The sequence below is a fragment of the Abrus precatorius genome, unplaced genomic scaffold, assembly GCF_003935025.1.
Source record: "Abrus precatorius isolate BTA unplaced genomic scaffold, Abrus_2018 Scaffold10, whole genome shotgun sequence".
In the NCBI taxonomy this organism is placed as follows: domain Eukaryota; kingdom Viridiplantae; phylum Streptophyta; class Magnoliopsida; order Fabales; family Fabaceae; genus Abrus; species Abrus precatorius.
Genome location: NW_020874292.1, coordinates 33,905,759 through 33,928,013, shown reverse-complemented (window position 1 = coordinate 33,928,013; position 22,255 = coordinate 33,905,759). Strand labels below are relative to the sequence as shown.

The window sequence follows — 22,255 nt, the reverse complement described above, 5'->3', positions numbered from 1 at the left end:
AATGACATTTTCATGAAACTGGCCCACTTACAAAGTAACCCTTATATAATATTAATGTTTAAATAATCACAACACGGACACCTGTCCAAAGGTGTAATCGAATTAGTAAATTAATCATACGTTTAATAACTTAATTAATATAAAATCATTTGTTGGACATATCTCTAGCAATCATCACCCACATAATTCCAAACAAAACCACGGGCTTAGTCCAACCACTCCATCAATTATATTACAACATCTATGGTGACATCCTAGTTGGTCTTATAAAAGACACCCACATCTCACCCTTCATAATAATCTCTGGGGCACACAAACACCCATCTTCTCCATCCATCCTCATTCTCCACAATTCTAGCACAAAATTCTTGTCATGTTGGGGAAGAGGCCACAACCACTGATCGGAAAGTTTTCCAAATTATTAGTCTCCGGCGGCCGCGCCGCCGCACTCTTAGAGGCCGCCATAAGCCCTAGAAGCCCGTTGGACATGAACTTAAAGATGCAATCACCAAAGGGCCCAAAAAGCTATGACCTTGGTGGGGTTGGTCTAGGAATTGTGGTGGCACTTGATAAATCCTCCGAACCTTTGCATGAAGTTTTGCCCAAACATGCCGTTTGCACATCAAACTTGAACCGATCTGGAGCAATCCCAATTCATACCATAAAGGGTATGAACGAAATTCCCGTTGGAAGCTCCGAGGATTACACTTATGTGACATACCATGTTCCTAACAAGACCATCACCAAGGTTTATTATGATGGCGGTGAAGGTGGAATTATAAGACATGGGTACTATAATATTAATAATACCAACAACAGTAGCAACGACATGAACGTCGGTGTTGTCAGAAGAATCCCACCAACACAAACCTTAGTTGAAGAAGAACCATCATTTCCCACCTCAGATTTTCTCAGTTCATGTCACTTGTGCCGAAAGAATCTCCATGGCAAAGACATATTCATGTACAGGTACTTGGAAATTCAAAATCTTTCTTGTTCAAATTTTGATCTTTATTATTATTATTATTATTATTATTGTGGTGTTTGGACTAATGATTAATTTTGTTATGATGTGTTTAGAGGAGAGAAGGCGTTTTGTAGCACTGAGTGTCGTTCAAGGCAAATAATGATGGACGAACGCAAAGAGCAGTGTCGTTCAGAGGCTTCAAGGTCTGGGGAGTTGTCAAGTTCTCCATACACAAGGGACCAAATGTTCTCAGCTGGGATCGTGGCCCTTTAGCTTGCAGTGGAAGGTCATGGAAGACAAGCTAGAGACTCATACTTTGAATTTAATTTACATCATATAGTGCTATGCTACATGTGAAAACTAAGAAACATTGGTTGTAATAACCAAAGGAAAATTTTTGATCGGAAAAGATTTTGATGTAGTGAATACTGTTACAGAGTTACGAAGTTTAGATCTTAATTGCACAGATTTAATAACTTGTTCTGTTTCCAAGTTCTGTCCAAAACATGAATTCCATTTTTTCAAGTTATGACTAATAACATTAAAATAAATATAAATTATTTGAACATAAATTAAACTCACGCTAATTTTGATTTTGGTTTCTTCTGCTCTCCTCTGCTCTGTTTTGTTTCTGGTTTCCTTTGCTTTTTCAGCTCTGTTCTGTTTTGCGTTGCAATCAAATTTCAATCAGCTTTATTTCAGTGTCTGTTCATAATTCAATCGGTGGGCTCGGAGGGTTTAATTCTCTTTGACAACAGTGCTTTCAATGCAGCAAAGGATGGTTCAGTGGTCCGATTGTTGTTAAGTAATCTCTTAAATTTAAATTATAAACAATTTTAATTTTCTTAAAATTTTCAATTTAATAAATTTTTTCTAAAATAAAGTATTTTGATTTTTTTATTTTTTTACTTATAATTTTAAATTTTCATTTTTTATGTTTAGTTTTCATATATTAAATGAATTGTTTTTAACTTTCTGCTAATTCACAAACCAAAATATAAAAAATAAGAATAAGATTTTAAAAACTTTAACAAAATGACTAATTTTATTCCATTTAAAAAAAATAATTGTCTTGGAAATATTGAAATTGCAATATAGTCTACCAGGAGTGCAATTAATTTTTTTTTATCAATACCAATATATTTGAAAAATATATTTTATTCTTGTACATAATTTTTATTAAATGTGTTTAAAATAAAGTGTGCAAAAATATTATACATACTTTTCCCTTATATATTCCTTTTTATGGTAAAAGAAAGTTGAATAATTGTATCCTTTTATCGTAAAAGGGACATAAGAAGAGAAAGTAAACGAATATAATGTGAAAGAAAGATTTTATTTTCTGTTGACAATCCACACTGGCTTTATAAAATAAACTAATTAATAAACAAGAGAGTAAAACTAAAACATGATGTTTGAAATATATATTGGGATTAATTGCAATTTTGTAAATTAAATTTAAAATAAAGTAATTTATGTTTGAAAAACTCCGTTATAAAAAAAAATCTATAATAAAATTTAATCAACACTTTTAAATTCAATGTAAAAAAAAAGCACAATTTTACGTTTATTGAAATGTACTTTATAATTCTTCATCCAACCTGGCATAATAATAATTGTTGGTTGAAATAACATTAACCCATATTTAGACATACACTGACCATGAATACAAGTTTAGGGAGTACAAACATATTGCCCAAACATGCTACATCAAAGAATATGTTCTCACAAGAACATTATCATAGAACAAATAATTGAATTTAAATAACATAATTTTAATTATTTTATGTAATTATACAATTAAATTTATTTATTTTTTCACCGTGTATGTGTGTGGTGAGTGGGGACACACCACCCATTTAAAATCAACGGTCCCAAGCACGGTTTTATGATGGGAATTCCCTTTTTATAACATGTTTCAAAAGGGGGAAATAATTTCCGTTGAAAGAGTGAGGTAGCATTGTAATCTCAGAATTCAAATAAATTTCTCATTTTCTGAAATTAAAACACTGTTAGATGACCAATGTTTGATGTACTCAAATTTAACTGTTACATTAAATATCCAAAGAAGCTCTAAATAACTGCCATGCATGCATGTAAGTCCAAAGTAAAAGGAGGGGCAAAAGAGTAGCTGTGATGTATTGAATTTAATTTCCATAGAAGTGATGATTGAACAGAAATGAAGAAGGTGTCTGATAAATGAGTGATTAGTGGTTTAAGTGGGATGGTATTGAGAGGGGACCACAGAGAAAATGAGGACAGGTGGAGTGAATATGAGTGGGGAATCAAAGAAATAGTGAGGGCATATCCGAGGGCACTACTAAAGAAGAAAATAAAATGATGAAGAAGCTATGGCCTTAAAAAGGAATCATATTATGGCTCCCACTTCCACCTACTTTATGCTTGGGAACCCCTTTTATCATTCATAGGCATATGCCCCACTATCACACTGCATGCCCCCTCTTATCTTTTTCATGAATTTTAACATCATTCTGCTCCCTCCCTCTGGGGGAATTGGGAAAGCTATGCAACAACACGTTTACAACTTTTTCTTTTTCTTCATTTTCATACACATTATATATGATACTGTTATTGTGAACACAACTTATTTGAATGATTATAGATATGGAGAAACTACAGAGGAGGCGAGTTAGCACTCCCAGGCTGTGGCTTCTGAGATTGATGATTTCCCCACAGAATCACGTGAGCGCCGACGTCGAATATCAAAAAGGACAAATAACATTTCGATCAATCGCTTCTTATAATTTCTTTTATAAATTATACATTTTACTTTTTTTAATCTTTTAATTCATTAATGTGACGCTCACCTTTAAAATCTTTAACATTTTACTCGCGAGATTCATAGCAAAAATTATTATTTTAATTATTTTTTATTTATTTAAGTTTAATCTTTTATTTTATTTAATGCCATGATTATGCAAATTATCGTGGTTATCGTAATCATTATTTTTTCTCTCCTTTCTATTTAATTGATATTTAATAGGCAGATAAAATTAAAAAAAATGAATTAAAAATTGGATGAATAAATTAAAATAAAAAATAATGTAAGAATACTAAAATTCTATTTTTACCATATTAAAAACAAGGGAAAAATTCCCTTGCATTTATTAATAGGGTACTTAGATATAGAGTTTGATGCCAAAATTCTAAAATATATTTCAAATTTTGGTGTCAAAATTCTTTAGATATATACCAGTTTTAGTCTCAAAATTTCTAAGTTAGCTAATCGAAGTAACGATAAATCACCACCAATATTAATAGCGATTCCTAATAGTAAAAAGAAAATAATGAATCAGATTCTCATATTAATTGATTTGGTGTAAGAGGAGGAAATGCTCACTTGGTCAAGCAAGGAAGGAAATTAAGCACAAAACAAAACTTTTGTAAATATATCTATAAACCACGCACAAATGAGAACAAAACAAGGTTGTATGCTCCCATGAACTCTATACTTGAACTTGCTTGTCACATTCATGTATGAGACGATGTTTTGCAATGTGTTGAGCTTGACTATCACAGTGGAGTTGCATGGGCACAGAATTGGAGTGTCTCGATTCATTTGCAATTGAATCAAGAGTTTAAATTTAGGAGTCCATCATTAGAAAAGAACAAAAGTAATTGTGTATAAGAACTTGAAAGATCAAATAATCGAGAGTTTCCTTTTTGAATTATCTTTTATAGATTTCGCTATGCCTCTCCTTCAGTTTAATATTTTTTTTTCTATCGTAATTTTATATAAAGATTTAAAAATCTCTCCCTTTCTATTTTCAACAAGTGGTATAAAAAAATTGTTAGAATGAGAGCTTTGTTTATTAGCTGTAGTAGAAAGGAGGTTGAAAAAAAAGTTGGAAGTCAAAAGGAAAGTATTTAGCTAAGGAAAATTGAGGAGACAAAAAAAAATCACCAAGAAATAAACAATAGTTACACAAAAATATTTTACCAATTATTAATTAACAAAAAGTGAAAAATAAATGTTGTGGAAGATGGACCAACTACTGTTCTTTTTGGTCCAAAAAGATCAACTGGGCTGAATGTAATGGGCTAATATAGTTCTTTAGCTGATTTGAGATTTCAAACAGGCCCGAACCCAAAAATGAAAACTTACCCAAATTGTGTCAATAGAAGCACAAGCACAATAAGTTTTCATTTTATTGAATAAAATTAAGGACAATGTTTTGAAAAATCAAACCAAACCAATCATTGAACTAGATGGATAATATTAAGTTATGTCTCCAATTCGAATACCCAGTCCAGTTACTATTTAATTATAAAGTTAACTGATGAATTTTATGAACTATCATTCGAAATTTTGACTTGTAAAATATTTATTTTTATTTTCAAAACACTGATTTTGCCTTTCGTTAAATTCTCCCACCCTGAGAGGCAACGGAGGCTTGCTTTTGCTTAGGTACTCTAGAGCACCTGCAAATGCAATTGGAGGGGTTATTATAGTGTGATTGCAGTGAGTTTTGGATTATTTATTCATTTTAATTAGTCAGTAAAATATTTTAAAATTTTACATCATTGCATTTAATTATTATTATTCTCTTATTTAACGGCTAGCACTTTAAAATTTTTCCATCACCACCTTTATTTAAATAAATATTAAAATTGTGTTATTAATTGTGTTAGAGATTAATGCACATTAAACGGCTACATAAATCTTCTATTTCCTCTTCTAATACTAACCTTTTCACTCATTCATGTTAATATAAGTTTACATTTCTTCTATTTTAATTCTATTTTATTTTTTTTAGATCGTGTTTCTAGACAAATTATTTTTTATGTTTATCAAAGGTATGTATTATCTGACAATTGAAAACTATTTCTTAATTGTTAAAAATCTACATATTAATTTTGTTGTACTAAAAATAAGAATAATTTATTTGAGTCTCATGTTGAAAATTTGAAAGAAAAAGATTTAATCTAAAATAAATATTAAAATTAGGGTCAATCATTTAGATCTATCAGCAATCTAATATGCACTAAAACTAAATTTATTAAATCATTACATTGTACGATTATCCAATCGTGCTTTGACATTTTTAACACAACAATTTTGTAAAGTGTGGTCGTGTGCTACCACATAATGATAGTAATGCACATATATCCTAGAATAATCCTTTTAATTTGAGCGTTGAAGTGTTTTTTGCAACATCTATCATTAAAACATACTTGATATTATCAAGTGCCTAAACAAAAAACTGTCCATACAAAAGAAGTTCTTCCCAAATTATCTTGTACTGAATATTTAATCATTTTAATTTAGACGTTAGAGTGTTTTTTTTAACATAAATATCTATACTTAAGATTATCAAGTATCTTCTATCACCTTAAATAACTGTTCATACAAGAGAAATCTTTTACCTTAATTATCTTGTACTAAACACTTACAAATATATATATATATATATATATATATATATATATTAAAATGACTTGTAATTTTTAAAATATACATATGAAAGTTTATAATTTTATTTATACATGTACAAAATAATAAAATTATTTTATAAGTCTGTGAATATAAATAAGAAGTGTTGATTTATATTAACTTTTTATTTTTTTTTATACGAGTAGTATAAATTTCAATTTCAATAATGCTTTTATAACTTTTTATTGCGATTTAAAGAGTTAATATTAATAACCTTTTAGACTGCATGGACAACTCATGAAATGTTCAAGCATCAGGACGATGAATAAAACTAAATAAAGTGTGTTAAAATGTTATTATTAGGAAGCCTATATTTGATTTCGAAAAAGTTCAAAGGAAAAATATGTTTACAATTATGAGATGACCATGGTAATTCTGAGCTACAATCCAAAAACAATACAACTTCACACCATTACAACCTATATTTTCAAATATGTGCATGTGAACTTTAAGAACCAGCTCGATTGAAGCTTTTTTATTTACGATAAAATAATTTTTTAAAAGTGAAAATCAATAAATATCATATCACTCCGTACGTAAAGAAGAAAAACTGAAGTAGAAAACATGATCTTTAAAAGTGAAAAACAAGTGGTAGCTAGTGAGACAAGTGACACAACCACGAGGTAAATTACATTCTGATCTACCAAAGGAAAGAAATCTTAATAATCTTAATCTCATTTTAAATACCAACAAAAATATCTACCGACAAACGTGTTGACCTTTTATTCATTCTACCTTTGTTTTCACATTTGAAGTTATTTGTTCACACGAAACCGCGTCTATTATAGTGTTACTGTAAGACATCTACATACTTTTTTTACTGTTGTTTTTTAGGATATGGATCTGGTGCAGTTCCAGCGGAAACTACCTCGTGTATTTAGGACAAAAAATGCATGGACTTAAGCAAAAATATAAAAAACATGTAAAAAAATGGTGCGAGAACTGCACTGAATCCAAATTCTATTTTTTATTACCTAAGAAATATAAAATAATATAAATAAAAATTACCTAAGAAATATAACAAGAAAATATTTTTTGTAACTAAAAAATAAAATAAACACACTAAAACGCTTTTCCAAACCAAACAATTGTTAAGTTACTAAACATCAGATCCTTTCTTTTCCTAATATTTTTAACATTTTATAATAGATTAAATTGTTTATAGATTCTTAAACTACTTTAAAAAATTAAAATAAATTCACATTTAAAAGTTTGTAAATAAGTTATTGACGACGTTCCTATTAGAGTTATGCGAAATACAAAAATCTTATTTATCATTTTCAGTCGATTCAGAGATTTATTAAATAAAGAAAAACTTACAACTTCTTTTCAGAATTATTTAAATAATTTAATTACTCCGATGTACTTAATAAAATCGTACTAAAAAATTTCAATAAAAAAATAAGTTAAAAATTCTCAATTTAAATGCTCACAGGTTGATTTAACCGTTACAATATTTCCCCCGTTTCAAATTAATAGTTACTAGTTAAAATTATAAAGTTGATTTAGGACCGTTACAATTATATTGGAATTTTGCATGGAGACCTTATAGATTCGTTCCATTTTTCTTTGCAATTAACATTATTCGCTTTTGCAGGGTGATGCAGAGCGCAAAAAAATGAAGTAGGAAGGAAAAATAATCAAAGGTAACAATGAATATATTGAATCACTATAATTAGAGCAGCAGCTACTAACAAATAGTTAGATCTATGATAAGGCCCAGTAGGGCCGAAGTTGCTATGACAAACAAAGGGCTAACATGAAGCCCATAAAATATTTTAAAACATCAAACAAAAGAGTAAAATATGCTAACTAATCAGGAAAAAACAATAACCAGAAATTTAGTCAAATGTTCTGGCAAAAAAAATTCTGACTGGCTAGCATTTTTTCACAACAAAAATATGCTTCAAATTACACATAACTGTAGCTGCGCTCAGATTTGAGGTGCGGCAGCACCCAACACAAGCCATGACATGGATTCAGCTGCCTTATTTGCAGACCCATTTGTTGTTTGATATGGCGCTTTGGAAGCAATTCTGTAAAAACAACACAAGAAAAAAAATAACATTATCAACAGGGCAATAATAACTTAATTATAAGGTAACGAAACAATTCTAACATTAATTCTCATGACAAAAAATACCGAAAAAGCAGATCTACAAACACAAAAATTGAGGCCATCGAAATTGACTAGTACTCAAATATTTCAATCAAAGGGTAAACAAAGATCTTGTTTTGAAAGATTTTATTTTTAAAAAACAAAAGGAACAAGAACGACTTAATGGGTAACTTGTGACTCAAATTATTTGATTTTAGGCATGGAGTGTATGTTTGGTTTTTTGTTAAGACTTGGGAGTCTCCAAATCATAGCTTGGAGCTTTTCGGACGAAAAACCAAACATGCACTAAATCATATACACAAGCGTGACACCCCAAACAATATATTATCTTTAAAAATTGTCTTTGTTTGGATGAGAGTGCCTACCTATCCTTTCTCTTCTCAAGGAACCGATGAAGAGAAGCTTTTCTAGCAATTGGCAGATCTGCACAGAAAGGAAATTCATGATCAGAAAAAACATGATCCACCATACATAAAAAATGAAACATTTTTTTTCAGCTATATCAAATATTAGTGATCATAAGAAATTTACCACAAACAACAGGACTGGATGAAGCTTGAGCATGTTCACGAATTGAGTTGGTCCCAGCAATCTTCACACTGGGAATAACTGGAGCACTTGACTCAGAAGTTCTAATCAAATTAGGAGGAAATGAAGGTTGGCTGCGTGTGTAAGTGTAAACAGAATTGTTCTGGCTTTGGGAGATCCCTTTGTTAGCAAAGGACATAAGCTCGTTTGCCTTGTCAGCAGGAAAATCATCAAACACAATAACTTGTCCACCATAAAAGATTGTCAATTGTGCAGCTTTAGACCCCTTGCTCACAGACTTTATAGCACTGTTAATCGTGAACAAATTATCATATATTAGTCTAATGACAATTTTTAGCCATAAAAGAAGTTGGGAGTTTAGAGCATATTTGTAATTGTTTATTTTCAAAATCTCTCTCATAAACGGGGAAAAAAAGCTTAACTAAACACACACTAAGAAAGATATCTGAAACTCTTAATTAGAAAAAAATCACTAGCAGTTATAAGTCGTTAATTTTTCTTCCACAGCAAGTTAGAATAAAAGGGTGTTAATTGACTTGACAACAAATTAAAGAAGCTCAGCAACACACCTGGAATTGATTAAGGTTGGAATCTCTTCAGCTGGTCGAAAGGAAGCTTGTGGAGAGAGCAAATCCATAGCTGTCAGGTTCTTTGGTGTCACGTTGTTTTCCTTGGTAGGAAACAAGTTCATGGTTGTAGCAGATTGACAAGATGTCTCAGGTGACCCTGTAAAACATTCGGATTCAGAAAACATCCAAAAAAAAAAAAATTCACAAAATATCTGAAAAAATTAACCGCAGTTTTGCAACCAATAAATTTAACATCTTTATTTATTTATTTCATTTTCATCTTCTCAATAAAACTTTTACTTTCTCTCACTTCGAAGGGCAAAATTGGAGCCATGTGTTAGATCTGTGAATTCAAACAACATGCAATTTAAGAAATTGAAAAGGGCGTAAACCAAAGAATAAAAAGATAAAAAAAAAAGTTTTTAATTGCAAAAAGGGAAACTTTGAAAGACCCATGAACTGCTTCTCTTCACTATAATTTATTTATTTCAAAGCGAACCAAAGCGGAAAAAAAAGTAATTCTCCATTTTTTTACCCGTCTCAGGAAAATACTTGTATATAATTCAAAATTTTCAGTGAAATTATTATATATAAAAAAAACCCGAAAAATTGGGAAAGTTTGAAAACCCGTACCACTAGCTTCGGTGTTGCATGTCATTCCGAGGGTGAGATCTCCGAAGCTACCCTTCTCCTTTATGTATTGACTCAATAAACTACAAGTCTGAGAGAAAGTCGATTTCTCCGGCGACTTGGCCGGTTTCTGGCCGGAAAACTCAGAATAGTCCGACGAGGTGGACATAATGAATTGAATCTACCCACAGAGATATTCGGTGGCAAAAAAGCGAAGGAAACAAGGAGAGAGAGAGAACGCGTGCTTTGAGATGAGGGTTGTACGAAGGAAGGAAGTGCTACTATGTAATTATAATCTTTGTCTGGGAGGCTTTATCTTATATATAACGAATAACAATGAATTTTAATTGGAGGAATAATTTTGAATATTAATGTTATTATTATTTGTAAGAGTTAGAGGTGGAAAATTGAAGCACGAGGAATATGTGGGGTTTTAGAAAAGTGGGGTTCTTTTCTTTTCTTGCCGCTGTCTCCTACCTTGTAATACTGTTTCGTTTGTTTCGTCAAAAGTCTTCACTCTCAAATTACTCATTTACTTTATTCATTATTATTATTACTATTATTTTATTCCTTTTTCCTTTTCCTGAATTTAATTTGCACCACGTGTTGTTTGCGTCGGTAAACCTAAACGGAAACGGCAAAGATTGTGGTTTGGTTTCCGTTTCCCTTTGTCTTGTTCGCTCCAATTACGCAATTGCCAGTGCTTAGGTAACACTGCGTTTGTCAGTGCCGTAAATGCGCCCACGTTTTTGGTTTTTCACTTCACGCTTAATTCATTGCTTTGATACCATTGTCCATGCGTTTGTACCAATAGGGTAACATAAGAATAAAAAAGCCCACAAATAATTAAATATTATTGTGTGTGAAATAACTTTGAATAAAAAAGCAAACCAACTCCATTGTCTGTGAAATAAAAATAAATAAATATTATTGTGATTTCAAAAATTTACTCTTTTCATTTAAAGAAATTTAAAAAATTAAGATTTTCCAAATTCGATCTCTCGAGGCAAAAAAAATGGAACCCCACCATTTGTGATGTTTCTTAACCCAGTGTTGTGAAAACGTGGCCACCACATATTACCCATAAGAGAAGTCAAGAATTTGGCCACAGTTTAGATTTTAACTTACCAAACTTCATTTTGAATGTTGCCACACCAATTTATCTGATTAAAAATTGCCCAATTTAATTCTTATTCTCACAGAGAATTAGGTGTCAGATTCGAAACAGGAGAGGTTAGGGGACACAAAGAGAATCACTTAGGCAGATGAGAGAGAAACTAGGAAATTACTAGCATTTTTAAAATAATTAAACTTCAAGTTATATTAATAGAGAGAACAGATAAAAAGAATTACCAACAAAGTCTCTTTGAAAAATTAGTAAAATTTATATTAATGGACTCCTCAAACAAAATTAAAAATTTTAAAACTCGCATGGATATCATCACTAACAAAGTGTCTTTAACGTGAAACGCGTGGATATCATCACGAATTGAACTTAGTGACTAAAGTTCTTTTTCAAGAAAAAAAAATTATCAAAATTTGTCAGTAGCATTGGTCCGTTTTGGTAAATATTATTCCCAACATTGATCATTACAGTTTAATTTCTAGTTTTGAGGTGGAACCCTAATGAATATTAACTCAGTAAAAAAAAGATAGAAACAAGAGAACAAATAAACGAACGTTCTGCGTAATTGCCACTCTGCATTACTTTTCAAACTGCATGGCATCTTTAAATATTAAATTTGTTTGATAAAAATATTATAAATAATCGTGTCTTGTTAATGAAAGCCGTCAGATCCAAACTGTACCAGATATGCAGATGACTTTAGATTTTTATTTTTTTTTCAATATCAATTTTCTTTTCTTTTTGTCATCTAACTCGTATATTGATAAAATAAAAGTTACACTTAAACACATATTTTTTTTCATAATTTTTATTATCTTGTTCTTTTTAGGTTTATAAGTTATGCACTATTTTAAAAGAATCAGATTCTTAAACTTATTTTTATTACTTATAATTAATAGTTTAAAACAATAATTATATACACAATAACTTATGCGCTATTTTTATTACAAAGAAAAGTTGGGAAGCTTAATCATCCTCGTCAGGTCATATTTGAAAAAGTCCTCCACGCGCGTCCCAAGATGGTAGTAACAGAGAGATTTAAATACATTATGTTGTATTAAGAAGAACACACACAACATATAACTTATTGTACAATATAAGTTTTAGAATGAAATAATAGGCACCCAGTGGAGTGAGCTTTGGAACTTAGTTAGTAAACTATTATAGTCTATATAGAATACTCACAAACGATACTCTTAAACTATAAAGAGCATCGAGTGAGGTAACTCTTGCAAACAAAGAAATTGTCCATGTTCAACTCATATACAATTGTTTCAATGCAAGCAAGCCTTTAATATATTATCACGCGCAATTGACTATTGCGATCCCCAACAAGCTGCGACTTTAAGCGTTATTGTGTTTATATTTTACGAAACGATTCACACATGCCCATAAATATGCGACACACTCGCCGGCTTCTATATATTCATATTTCGCTGCTGAAATTATTGACGAAGCCAAATTTCGTAGTACCTTTCTTTCTTTCTTTTTCTTCTTCTTTTATTTAAAGCAGAAAAAATCGCTGAACTAAAAATACTTACAGAGAACTTGCGTTCACTGTATTTTAAAAAACAAGTAAATGTTCAAATCTAATACTTATCAAATATGAGGAAAAAAAAATCTACTCGAGTTGTAATAGCTCTCTTTCTTTCCAAAAACAAATTCAAACGAGACCTAACTTGAGGATGTTTTGTATACTAATGAATGGCCCCAGAGTTCAACATTTGTAATAATACTATTAATTGACTTTGTACATCTAATAAGCTAATAAAAAGTCAAATTTATTCTTTGAGATATAAAATAAAATAAAACTTGGTAAGAGTGGTCCAGTAAGACGGATAAGAAAAATATTAAGTACATTTGATAAGGAAGTTTGACCATTGAACTATCAACAACACGTTTAAAACAAGTTCATGTGATAGCCACCAGTAGAATACTCAGGTGATCATCAAGGAGTCCCAGATACGTTCTTGGATGAATATTCTACATTTAATAAATGAATAGCATTAATAACCCCGAGAACATAGTTCAATTAACACACATTGTTTCACTTTTGAATTTTGAGTCTTAAATATATAATTGTGTTAATTAATAAGATTTTTTTAGAATATTAATGATTTAGATAACAAAATTTATTAATTTTATTTTTTCGATTTGAATTTAAATACTTAAAAATAATATTTTATCAGAAAAAACATATTATTTTAAAATTATAAAGTGTAATCAATGCGCTCCTTTTTTCATTATTATAAAATCTTGCTATTATTAATTATTTAAAGTTAATCTTGAAAGATAAAATTGATGTGTGCCTGCTTTTTTTAATATAAATATTTTAAACTTAATTTTATTTAATTTTATAAAATATTTATCATTATTAAAAATAAGAGTATAATTTTTTTTCAATTTTAAAAGGGTATAAATATTTTTTAAAAATTTGTTTTAAAAAATATTTTATTTTAGTAATATTTATGTAATGTAGAAAAAATACTCAATCTAAAATCCTAAATGAATATATTATAGATTATAAATTCTTAAAAATAAAAATAATATACATATAATTCTTTGTGTGTAATTTCTCATGAAAATATTCGTACTATAATTATCCATAATAAAATAAAATATTTTATTTTGACTGTAATTTTTATTTTTAAGTATTAGTATTTAAATTTTTATTAATTAGTCAAGGAAAATTATAAAAGTGGGAAGTGTATTTTTCTCCCTAACTAGCAGGACTTTAAATTTATATTCATGTGTATATCTGTATTTAATACCTCTGGTCTTTTTTTTTAGTATCTTAATTTTGATTTTTTTTTAATTTTTAAACTTGTATCAAATAAGATATTTATTATTAGCAAGAGGAGGGGAAAAAGAAAAAATAACTTATTTAAAATACAGTTAAAAGATTAAAATGAAACTTTTAAAAGGTGTAGAGGACTAAAGATGTAACACTATGTTTACTAAATTATTATATTTAAATATTTAATATTATTTTAATCAATAATTAATCATTTAAACTATTATCTATTGTAGATTATAATGATTTTGATTATCTACCAATAATTAATTTTATGACTATACTATTTTGAATAAATTTATAATCATATACTACTAAATTCATTGCACATTATGCCTATTATACATACATACATATATATATATATATGAAAGAAAAATTATTATTATTATTATTATTAAATAACAAAAAATTAAAACATCTTAAGGAATACGATTTTATAAAATAAAAAAACTAATTTATGTGAATCAAAACATATTTATTTCCACTTTAATTGATCCAAGTAACAAATAGTTTGAGATTAAATTTTAAATTTAAATTAATTTTTACATTTTTACTTTGTTTATATGAGTTTTCTAATTGGTTTGAATAGTTTTTTGAATAAAATTTAAGTGTTATTAATGTTGTTTATTAATTTTATAAAAAAACATTTGATGTTATTAAAAACATTAAAGTTAATTTAATTTTAATTAATAAATAATACCAATGACGTGAAAAAAAACCTATGGCCTGTTTGTCCACGATTTGTATTTGTAACTCCTTTTTGGCCAGAAGTGACATTTTCCTCTTTCTCACAGAATGTCGCCAAGTAAGTGTTTATGAACTCTTATTTATCAATGGTTCAAATTTTGGAATTCTAATAGAAGGACACCATGTTAAAAAAGTTAAAAGTAATTTATTTTTATTCAACGTGAAGATATAGATTTTTATTTATAAAAATAAATAATTTATTTATTAAGATTAATAAAAATTAATTAATGTTATAAATCATACTGCATTTTAAAATTATTCATAACATTTAATAGTTAAATAGAAACTCATATATTAAAGAAATATATTATCAGTAATAAAATAATATTTTATCAACACAAATTTCATAATAAATAAAAATATTATATTACAATAAATATAATTAAAAATAAATATTTAATTTGTATATGTGTTCAAGAACACATTAAAAAAAATATTTAATATTTTTACAATTTTAAGATAATTTTTTACCTTTTTTAACATTCTATTTATTAGTTTTGAAATTAAAAAATTCCATTTAACACATTTTTTTATAATAATTTAAAATATTTAGTATAATGTATTGAATATTTCTTAAATGTCTTTATACACATTACAAAACCGTTTAGCATATTTAATAGGACAATATTTATTATCTCATTTTTTGAGTGGGTAATTTGGTAAATTTGCAGAAAAATTGTCCCTACACGACGTGGGGTTCCGTATAACGGCGTTAGGCGGAGATTACAACAGCGTATTGTCCACCACAAAAGTGCATCAGTCACCGTTTACCAGCCGTTGCAATATTTTAGCGTAGAGAAAAAGGAAGGAAGCAAGAACGCTTTTGTGAACCAATAAGAAAACGACGCGTGGTGAAGGCATGAGGGATTCCTAATCCTCACAGCTCAATGCAACGCAACTTCTCGTGTTCGGGGCTCCTTCTGCCTTTATTCATTGAATATGTTCAAATTTAACACGTTCTGATTTTTACACATTATATAAAACAAGAGCATACGACGTATATAATAAATAAAATTCCGTTTTTTTAAGCCAAGGAAATGCTCTTTAATAAACAAACTATGTTATTAATTAAAAAAATTATAAGGTAAAACTATCATTAATCATGTATACGTATATTAATAGCTGTTATTTATTTATATTTTAAATAGTTTATTATTTATTATTTTTTATGAGACGTTAAACTGTTTATTAATATTTAATTTATATAAAATTTTGTATGATTATTTTATTTTGTTAAATTTTAAATTGAATTATTTGACTGATATTTCTTATAAAAGTTATTAAAATTACTATTTATTAAATATAATCTTTGATATCATAATTTTAGATCGAGTTTGTTTAAAGTTAAAAAATATGTAAAATAATTATTATTATTATTTGTTTAAATTAAATTATTCTATAAATATATTTAACTTAAAATTAATAGTAACAAACTTTTTTTTTTTACTTTGTACATTTTTTCATAACTAAGTAGTAATTTTTTTTAAAAATGTTATTTCAGTTTACAAATTTTCCTTTAAATTCAGTTTGTGTCAATACTCGAAATATATATCTCATATGAAAAACAATTAAAAATTTAAGGGGTTAAAATTTGTACACGTAGTTATATTTAACTAAAATATAATTTATAGTGACTTTTTTAAAATAGATTAATGTTTATATTACATTGGATGAAAATGTTTGGACCACAAGGGGAATAAAATTTACTTTGAATAATTTATAGTGAATTATATTTTTTTCACTACAATAATTATTTCAGTCACACTATAATATTAATATCATACTAGAAAAAGATCATATTTATTAAATATAATTAGTAGGTTATATAGCCAATTATAGTAGATATTTATTCAAAAAATAACTATTTATTTTATTTTTACAAAATCACTATGTTATGTTACTTCGTGACATGAAATAATCGAAATTTTAAAGTATGTAGGTAAAATTTTATTCTAGAGTTATTTTTATTTTTTTTAACATTTAATTCAGCATTTATTCCTAGCATTCTATAAATCCTTTAGATTTCGTTCATATATATATATATATATATATATATATATATATAATATGTTGTTTTTAATAAATATTTAGTTCAAGATGTTATTATTTTACAACTTTTTTTTAGAGATATATGTACATCCATATCATGATTATTTTTCTTATGTAAATAATAAATTTAAAGAATCAAATGATTATTTTTCTGTTATATATGAATTTTTACTAATTAACTAATTTTTGAAATTGTATTTGACATTAATATTGTTAAAATTAAAAAGTTTCGGTTATAAATAAAATAATTTTTTGTTAATTTTTATTTTTTTTAATTTTAATCATGAAATTTTATACTAAAAGCTTTTGATTTTTTTTTTTTAACATATACGAAGCGATTAATATACTCTAAAATATAAGTTATAGTTAATCTAAACGGTAAGAATGATAAAATTGAAGCATATAATTTTTGGTGTATAATTAACTAATCATAGATGGAATAAATTTCTTATTTTTTAGGTTTAAGCATCCCCCTAACGTTTGATTACCTTTTTATTTTTATTTTTTAATAATTATTTTGTAAACTAGTTTTTAACGATTTTGTTTACCTTGTTTTTAATGTTTATTTTAAACATTTTTAAATAGTATATTTTTATTTAATATAAAAAAAATTGTCACGTTTAATTAATTAAAATTAATCACAAAGACTAATATTAATAGTTTAAAATTTAAAACTATTTTTTATAAAGAGATGGAAGAGATTAAAGGGTCAAATACGTTACAAAGCTTGATATTGTGAGGGAAGAAGAAAAGCAGCGCTGGAGCAAATTGTTGTATTGATCAAGACGTAAATTACTTTGACCCAAAAATAAAAATAAAGACGTAAATTACAAGATTGATCATTTGATCAATGTTTAAATATATAAGTAAACAATGACTGAGCGAATGAAAGTGAAAGGTAAGTGCAACAAACTATATTCAATTAGCACGTAATTAGTAATTGAAGTAACTTATTTTATGTTTAGAAAAAAATGCGAATCGGTGATATTCATTCACATGAAAATTGTACAAAATCAATATATTATTACCTATTAATATTTTCCATTAAATACCTAACTTTAATTTTGTTTTTAAGTTATTATTTAGAAAATTACATAAACATACCTTTTTACCCAAATTTTTGAGTTGTAGTTTCTCGTATCATCCAGCATTGTTGTTATATTTATCTTCTACGGGTAATAGTTAGGATAACACGAAAAGTAAAAATAAAAATAGTTTTTAAAACTAGATAACTCTTTAGTTTTTATAAATTTCATATAAAAAATTTTGAAAATAAAGAAGCATTCATTAGATTTTATACATTGTTTTTTTTTTTGGTCATAACACATATTTATTTGAAAAATTTCAATAAAAATTTAATTTTAATAATTCAACTACGAAAAAAATTTAAAAATTAAACAGATTAAAATATAAAATATAAAACTATAATTAAGTTTTTTCCCGGAACTCTGCTAAATTTTCAGTGAAACCTAATTATATAAATAATTTTTTAACATGTGTTCAAATATAAATATTACAGATATACTTATAATTAATTTTAACTATAAATAATACAATATTGTAGGATTTAATATGATAATAATATTAATACAAATTTTAATAAAATTAGACTCTTTTTAATTTTATCGTATATCATTTAACGCGCATATGAAAATGATTTTCGTATAACTATTGGCGGGATATATTATTGGTCACAGCACAGGCATTTCTGATTTGAAATTGCGAAAAGAAGAGTATCTACGAATTTGAAACTGTAAAGTTGACGTTGAAATTCCGTGTGGAAAATGGGGTGGGAGACAAGGAAACTTCTGCGATGCACACGCCAAACGCGCAAACAAAAAACACGTGGAAGAACCAAACGGCCTTTTAGAACGCGCACAATTTTTTTATTTTGTTTAATAAATTTTTTGTTTAAAGTAAAAGGCATCTTTCATCAATAAATTATGCATAATTTAATACCTTTAAACAAATTAATTATATTATTCTTTACTTTAAATAAATATTTATATTATTCTTTACTAAACAATTTATTTATATTATAAATAGTTTATAGGGTAGGTAGTTGGAGCATGTGCTCTGTGGGGGATGAGTTGAATTTGGCAAGCAAAGGATTATAATATTTATGAGGTCACGGGCAAGGACTGAGTCAGTCGTGGACTCCCCAGAACAATTTATTGATTTTTCTTTTCTGTTTTTTTATAGATATTTAAAATTATTTTTACTCTTTTAAACGAGAGATTAATCCTCAAAAAATTCAGATATAAATCCATGCACTGTACACTTTATTTTTCTTTAAAAAAGGTACAAATGACGTTCAGTATAAATAATTAATTTTTATTTATTTCCTTGACACTTTAATTTTCATAAATGATGTTTTCGATAGAAGATGTTTCAACGTTATCTTGCAAGTTGGGTTATCCTTGATTTTTACATTATTTTATTATTGATTAGGACTAAGTAGTGTCTGTTTATTTATTTCTTTTACTCATCCACGTGATACTCATGACTTTGGTTTTGATTTCTTTTGGCTGTTATGCGTGATATTCATGATAACTCTAGATGCTCCTTTACGAAACACTCTCACCTCTTTCTCGATAATAATAATGCCATTGCACCCACTTTTACCTCTCATTTATATTCTTATTTAAACGTTAAGAATGTCTTTTAATTTTTTTCTTTTTAAAATATTTACATAATTCATGAAATAAGTCTTCATATTGCTTTGTAATTTGTATTTCGTACCAAAATTTTAACTATTGCGACTTATTTCTTTTAACTATTATTATTATTATTATTGAGAACGAACAACTCAAACTCACAAAGCATACCATATCAACAATAGCTTCAAGAAAGTCTATCATAAGCTAATCCTCTGCTTTACTGAAAAATGAAATAATGTTTAAATTTAATCTTAATTATACATGCACAATTTAATAGTTAAATCTATTTTTTTATTTTTGTAGGAAGTAATATCCTTTCACCTCTATATCTTTACACATATGCATGTTATTAAAATAATGAGTAAAAAAGTATTATATTTAATATAAATAAAGAAGTTAAATAACGTACAAGTGATAACCACTTATAGTCATAACCATAAGATTTTGAACTAAGTATAATATCAAAGTGTATTTATATAATTTACTTTTGCCTCATTTATAATTTACTCCTGGTATCAAAACAATAATCCATGTGAATGGATCCTTCTATTGGAAACTTTTTTGGGCCCAAGTGAGAAAGACTCACATATTGATAGCTTTAAGATTTGAAATTGGGTATAATATTATAATCTAATTTGGATAAATTTTTAGAAAAATTAGAAACAAAATTAATATAAAAAAATAAATTTTCTTTTATAAATTAGAAATAATTTGTGTTTCTCTATTTTTTAAGAAGTTCTTTCATTTAACTTTTTAAAATTTTGAGAAAATAAGTTGTTCTGAACTTATAATTTTTTTATATTAATTTTTCATACAAGTTTTTTTTTTTCGTAAAATTTATTTAAAGTAAACTTAAGTTTAGTTTTATGATTTTTTTTTTATAAAAGTTCTCTTTGATATTTTAGTCTCCTCGTATGCCAAACACATGTATACATATATATATACGTGTATCTAAATCTATTGCAAGTAATTTTTTTTTTCTAGTATGAGGGTCAATGTTTTAAAAGAAAGATTAAAAATTAATAGGAAAGAAAAAAGACTAAAATTTAAATAAAGAAGATGGAACGTGACTCCTTCTATCATTCTGCACCTGCATATTTGTATGTTTTGTTTTATTAAAGACAAAAAAAACCAATAATAACGAATTTTTTTAAATAATTGTTAATTATAGAATATGAAGTCGTGAATCATTAGAAAATAATTATAATTGGATGAAAAATGTTTATATTTTTAACTATACTTATTTTAAAATATTTAATTGAATAATAATACCTAAATGTTTCAACAAAAAATACATTTTAATTTTTTTTACTTTGTACACATATAACATTAAGTTCTCAGAGAATAAATAATATCCATAATATATTAAAACAATTAGAATAGATTGGGAAAAGGAAAGGGGCAAACATGGGAAGTGAGAAAAGTTGGAAGCTCAGTCATGGCAACATTATCCATAGAGAAAGGATGAGATGGGTCCATTATGTGGACAAACTTTGTTAAAATAATCCAAATTAATTGAGTTGGGTCAAATGAAAACAAACCCAATTGGTTGCCGCCAAGTTTGGTTAGCATAGGCATCGGCAAGCACTGTGCAATCGTGTCAAGTGCTGCAACCAAACTTACGCATATAGACATTACATTACGCATCACATGTCTATTATCATTTGTCGACATTTCGCACATGTCATAGATCAACACCTATAATTTTCAAGTTTCGTTATTTTTTTCTACATCTCTTTCTAATAATCTTTCTACTTAGTAAAATTAATATTAAATAAAAATATACACATATTTATCATCTTAAAATATTTAAAATATTATAAATATAAAAAAGTAGGATATAAAATTAATAATTTGCCTTTATGCATTATTTGTCGCCAGAACCAATCATAAGGTTCCCTGAACTACTTCCTTCAACGGGAAGGCACCGGAATAAACCAGAAACATATACAACGAATGTGCGTAATTATATTTTTGTGAATCAGATCCGCTGCAAATTACCTTTTTTTTTTTGTTAATTACGTATTTTGACCATAAAATTTTGTTAATCTCAACTTTCACACTTGAATTTAAAGGTTAAAACTAATAATATTTTTTATTAAAAATATTTATTATATTAAAATATGAAAATATAATAAATATTTTTTAATAAAATTTTATTATTATTAGTTTTTTAAATTATGAAAAAAAATTAATTCTTGAAATTATTAAAAATTAATCATATAGTTCATAAAATTGTAAAATTAATCATTTTAATTTCTAAAATTATAGATATATGTTAATTTAGACCCTAAAAATATATATAAAAAAATTAGTTCCTAAAATTATAAGAAATTATTTATTCTATTCAATTTAATCTATAAAATTATACACACTATTCAATTTAATCTTTGAAATTCATTTAAGTATGGCATTAACACTTCATTTAGCACAGTAAGACATTATTAGATGAATTAAACAGAAATTAGTCAAAAGAACTAAGTTTTTTTTTTCAAATATAATTTTAAGAACTGAATTTTTTTTTATAATTTAGGGGGTTAAAATGAATAATTTTTAAGAGACTAAAAATTTTATTTCATAATTTTAG

At 27.0% G+C, this 22,255-nt stretch overlaps 1 protein-coding gene and 1 pseudogene across 1 annotated transcript; one reads left to right on the top strand and one right to left on the bottom strand.

Moving 5' to 3' along the window:
* Positions 1–315: 315 nt before the first annotated feature.
* LOC113852570 lies at positions 316–1,351 on the top strand (annotated as a pseudogene).
* A 6,613-nt stretch (positions 1,352–7,964) lies between these two features.
* On the bottom strand, positions 7,965–10,606 carry LOC113872933 (protein TIFY 10A-like). The gene is made up of 5 exons (XM_027510839.1): positions 10,293–10,606; positions 9,660–9,816; positions 9,073–9,377; positions 8,907–8,964; positions 7,965–8,458 (listed from the first exon to the last, which is right to left on the bottom strand). Exons 1-5 carry the CDS (start codon positions 10,456–10,458, stop codon positions 8,356–8,358), a joined length of 789 nt encoding a protein of 262 aa, XP_027366640.1. The 5' UTR covers positions 10,459–10,606; the 3' UTR covers positions 7,965–8,355.
* Between the last annotated feature and the right edge of the window lie 11,649 nt (positions 10,607–22,255).

Coding starts and splice junctions, on each gene's coding strand:
- LOC113872933 (XM_027510839.1), bottom strand. CDS start 10,458: ATGTCCACCTCGTCGGACTATTCTGAGTTTTCCGGCCAGAAACCGGCC. Junction 9,817..10,292: donor ATGCAACACCGAAGCTAGTG/GTACGGGTTTTC, acceptor AATGTTTTACAG/GGTCACCTGAGACATCTTGT. Junction 8,965..9,072: donor ATCCAGTCCTGTTGTTTGTG/GTAAATTTCTTA, acceptor CTTTCTGTGCAG/ATCTGCCAATTGCTAGAAAA.